General features: G+C 47.4%; 1 protein-coding gene and 1 long non-coding RNA gene across 6 annotated transcripts in view; one reads left to right on the top strand and one right to left on the bottom strand.

Annotated features, from left to right (window-relative positions):
• Nucleotides 1–2,250, top strand: part of LOC107262842 — a 2,628-nt gene extending 378 nt beyond the window's left edge. Inside the window, exons 2-3 of one of the 3 annotated variants that reach the window (XR_003058314.1) lie at nt 300–523; nt 1,164–2,250. This is a non-coding gene — a long non-coding RNA (uncharacterized LOC107262842). Of the gene's footprint in view, nt 1–299; nt 1,029–1,163 lie in introns of all 3 variants that reach the window. The other 2 variants (XR_001536525.2, XR_003058313.1) reach the window with 2 other exon arrangements.
• LOC107262834 (dual specificity protein phosphatase 10) overlaps nt 1–4,251 on the bottom strand; it is a 39,711-nt gene that overhangs the window by 24,526 nt on the left and 10,934 nt on the right. The window contains exon 1 of one of the 3 annotated variants that reach the window (XM_025080200.1): nt 2,627–2,853. The exons of 1 other annotated variant lie outside the window; for it this stretch is intronic. In XM_025080200.1, coding sequence (XP_024935968.1) covers nt 2,627–2,645 — 19 coding nt within the window. In that variant the 5' untranslated portion in view covers nt 2,646–2,853. Of the gene's footprint in view, nt 1–2,626; nt 2,854–4,251 lie in introns of those variants that run through there. One more of the 3 variants, XM_015729426.2, reaches the window with a different exon arrangement.

The raw sequence follows: 4,251 nt of genomic DNA, 5'->3' as shown, positions 1-4,251 counted from the left end.
CACGCCCCTTACTTCACCGCTCGTAGATACGACTTATCTCGGCCTAGCTACTACTTCGCTTTCCCTGCAGTCCCAACCACCTCTGCGCGCTATGTACGTAATCTCCGGAGTCGGCTATCCGAGCAATAGCTTTTTCCTTCTCTGCACAGACGTAGTGTGTACATAACAATTATTTGTCTTTCCTCCGTATCGTCATCGTTACTAAGCAATTGCGCGACAGGTCTTCTTGCTGCTAAATTCACACCAAACAAAGCCCAACAGGCAATCGTGTACTTCGATACGTCTTTTTTTTTTTACAGCTTGCTACCTTCTCAACGGGGATCCAAGCACGATTCTACGTCTTTAGGCTTTCGACTAACCTAACCTCAAATTCGATGCTCCGTACGGAAGCAGCTTAAACGCTAGCTTAACCCCCCGCCTGTCAATCCAGCTACGCGTCACTTGGCCCCCTACGATCCACTCCGTCCCGAGTCTTTATAGTTTCTTCGTGACGAGCACTTGATTGTCAAGGAAAATTATTTTGGTACGTATCAGAGAGCTATCCATTGAAATACGTCTTAAGATTCAATTATAATTCTCCCCTCCACTCGCCAGTTCATTTGACAATAAAAACACACATCCTCCCTCGTACCCTCGGATATCTCCTTTCGCTGCCTGAAGTTGGCCGGTTTTCACCATAAGAGGCAACGCAACGCCCGGAGTCGATAGTAACGCTCGATTAATTCGCTGGCTCACGGCACGCCGTTACGTTTAATGATACAGTAATAATTAATGGCGGGCATAAGTCACAGATAACGATCAGAGACATTAACCGTCGAGAAAAGGAAGCATAGCCCAAGGAATCCAACAGTCATTTATCCCGTTTAAATCGCAATACGTGTCTCCGTTTAGCGTCGTCGTAACCTATTCGTCAGATCTTAATGCGTACAGACTATATGTCGAGCAAACGTTGCAACGAGCAGCCCGCGCGCGCCTTCCGACCGAGATCGCCTAGAAGAAACGTATGAAAACACTGGCGCCTTTCGAACGTAAGAATTTTAACAATTCAATGTATATATCACAGGGGAAAGATACCTGCGACTTGAAATATTTATTAAAAGGGCTCGTAGCGAAAATACCAATTATTTATCTCGCTTACGTAATAATCTTTTTTTTATTTTCAGGATTACCAACGTGTGCCGGATCTCTGCTATCAACTGTCCTCTGAATATCCAAGCGCGCAGGGTTGCCAGGGAGAAAGAGGCAAGAGGGAGAGTACGAAAAATAAAGCCTAAAATTGTTCCCCGTCCCTATACATACATATGCATGTCCCCGGATGACATTATGCACCTTCGAGCCTCCTTTCGAAGCTAATTATATATATTTTTTTCAAAGCTTCCATACCAGACGCCTGAGCGATACGTAGACTGAATAAGGTGTCGAAAATACGTTCTAAAAGTGGACTTTATGCTACTGTTAGCAGCGTTCGCTGACTGATAACTCAGTCTAGAAAACAAATTACGCACGGCTGGCTTCCATTGAAAGTATAGGAACGGTACACGCTAGGTTTATAGAAATTCTCACTGGCCGTCGGACACCCTCGGCATTCCGTTCTGTTACGAAGAAGTCATCGTGATTCTATGTATCTCCGAGACATTGTTTTTTTCTCCGAACAAAGAAATTTTACCCATAAATCAGTAGTCCAACGTCATCCAGGATCGGCACGACGTCGTGCCTGAAGACTCGAGGTTTTGATTTTACGAAGTATTAAGGATGTCGCGTAAGAACGTGATAGATCGATAGAAAATGCTTGGGTGTCAATGTCGTCCAATCAGTCTATATAATTTGGCGAGAAGCTGCCGCGAAGCATCGACGGGACAGAATCCACTGAGTCAGAAACTAATATTAGAAGGTGAGGCTGCGCTGGCCCGGACTCGTTCAATCTGACTGACTGAGTCTCGAGCGCCACCTCGAGTCTCCTTCTCTCTCGCGCCTGCTGCCTTCTTCGTTCCCTCGAGTGAGTAAACCTTCTGGAATTCAAAGGAGCACAACCTAACCTGGGCTGGATTTTCAGCCTGGGGACAGGTGTAGCGCCACAGCACCTGCTGCTTGCTGGCATCGACGACTGGTATACCGTGCAGCCGAAGCTGCCATAAGGACACTATAGAGAAGCTACCAGGACGATGCTGTTTGCATGGCAGTGCCCTCGTGTATTTTATCCTGCCCAGCCTAACCTAACCCGACTACCAAATACAAGACTTAAATGCCGTTTAGCCGGTATCCCACTTTTTCTTTTTAATTTACTCTTGTAAAAACACAATCCACGATTCGTTGCTCCTACGCTTACGTCGGATCGCACCAACGGAAATAAAATCGAGTTTTCCCTTGGATACGGTTCAAGGACGTTACGAAAACCTGAATGAACGCGTCCGCGTACCCGAGGTGATCTGCCGCGTGGTGAAATACGCGGTAAGTTTCAGTTTAAAAAGATAGACACGCCTACATCTGGATCCCTGACGAGCGAAGGGAATTTATAAAAAATTACGAGAGGTTACGTGACGTCCTAGCAACAGTTTCAAAACACTATCGATATGTTTCTATCGTTATATAATCCTATTGTCAATCATTAGTTTGTCGCTTGGTCTACCTTCAAAGAAATGTCGCATCGGGTCGGCTCGTACACCTACCTTTTCCCGATGAGCTGAACCGGTTCGAGTGGCCCTCACGATACGATCCACCACGTCGAGTGACGCAGCAGCAGCACAACCGGCAGGTCTGAGTCACTCGCGCGGACACTCGTTTCTAAATGTGGGTAATCCACGTGCGATCGCATCGAACAAGACAACAATCACGGATCACCAAAGAATGCAGTAGAGACACACTCGCGCGGACACTCGTTTCTAAATGTGGGTAATCCACGTGCGATCGCATCGAACAAGACAACAATCACGGATCACCAAAGAATGCAGTAGAGACACGTCTAGAGAGAGAGAGAGAGAGAGAGAGAGAGAGAGAGAGAGAGAGAAAGAGAGAAACGTACGACGGAACAGGATCGTGGAGATAATAGGTTGTAAATAAAAGTTAGACGTCGCGTTGAACTTTCCAAGTAACAAAGGATCTGGAAGCGAGAAAGGATCTCTCGACGAGCTCGAAAAAAAAAAACGCCTCGATGCAGCCTGATAAGGATCAAGGAATGACAATCGTCGTGAGTTCAAGATAACGCGGACCTGCCAGGTCGACGTCGTGACCTGCGGCGATCACGGTGGGCGAACATGACCATTCGTACTGTGTCGTGATTGATCTTCGAGCCGGAAGTGCCGGAAGTGCGGCACGTCTCACGTTTAAGAAATACGAAAAGCAGCCGGAAGTCGAGGCCGAGCGAGAGACGTTAGACCCGTCCCCATCGGCTGCCGAGTAAAGACTGGCTGAGACTGTCGTGTTCCCGAATGTTGGAACGCGGCATCGAGCAGACTGCTGGGTAGAGCTGGTGGGGGGGAAAGTCGGGGGCACTCGGCGATCCAACCAGCGTCGAGTACTTTTTATACATAGAGAGACTAGCTAGTCCGGACGAGTATGCTCGCTTCTACACCAACCAGCCATAACCTCACACCCTCTGAACGTTCGTTCCTCTCTATCTCTACTGCTCGTGCCGTACTCTTCTCATTGTCCTACCGGTATACGTTGAGTTTACTCTCTCCTTTACCAATTTCCTCTCTCGCTCCTGCGTCTCTGTGCCTGTCGGGACACCCGTGTGTGTAGTAACTCGCGCGCACCAACAAACCAGACCAGAAACACACGAAGAGACCCGGATGAGTCATCCAGCTCGTGCATGTTCCGCGAGTTACTATCGAAGACCCACTGTCCGATGCAGGGCTTCCTTTAAGGACGAAACCAGTAGGTACGATCCGATACCCCGAAAAAAATGTCTATAATTTACGGAAAAAAAAAAAAAAAGAAATTCGACATTCACGCTTCCCAATTTCCCCCTTCGATCGCTCAATAACAATTTTTTATACTTTATCCAAGAAATATCCGTCGCCAGGCCTCGTGCACCTAGTTAATAAATTATCTTTCCTTGTCTCATTGCAAACAACGAATAAGACGGTTCGCGACGCTCAAACGGACGGTTGGCTATTTGCGAACTGTTTGCTACAGGAATGAAAGGTTGCAACGTACATAAGCGAGGGTAGCGACGGAGTCTGCACACGAGTCCATTAGAAACTTCTTTTTAGCGGCTTGCATTAGTCACGGGTTTGCGAAACCCTTTTTCCA

Source organism: Cephus cinctus, unplaced genomic scaffold, assembly GCF_000341935.2.
Source record: "Cephus cinctus unplaced genomic scaffold, Ccin1 Ccin1_scaffold0129, whole genome shotgun sequence".
NCBI lineage: Eukaryota > Metazoa > Arthropoda > Insecta > Hymenoptera > Cephidae > Cephus > Cephus cinctus.
The sequence above is the reverse complement of the archived record's forward strand: the minus strand, read 5'-3'. Positions and strand labels throughout refer to the sequence as shown.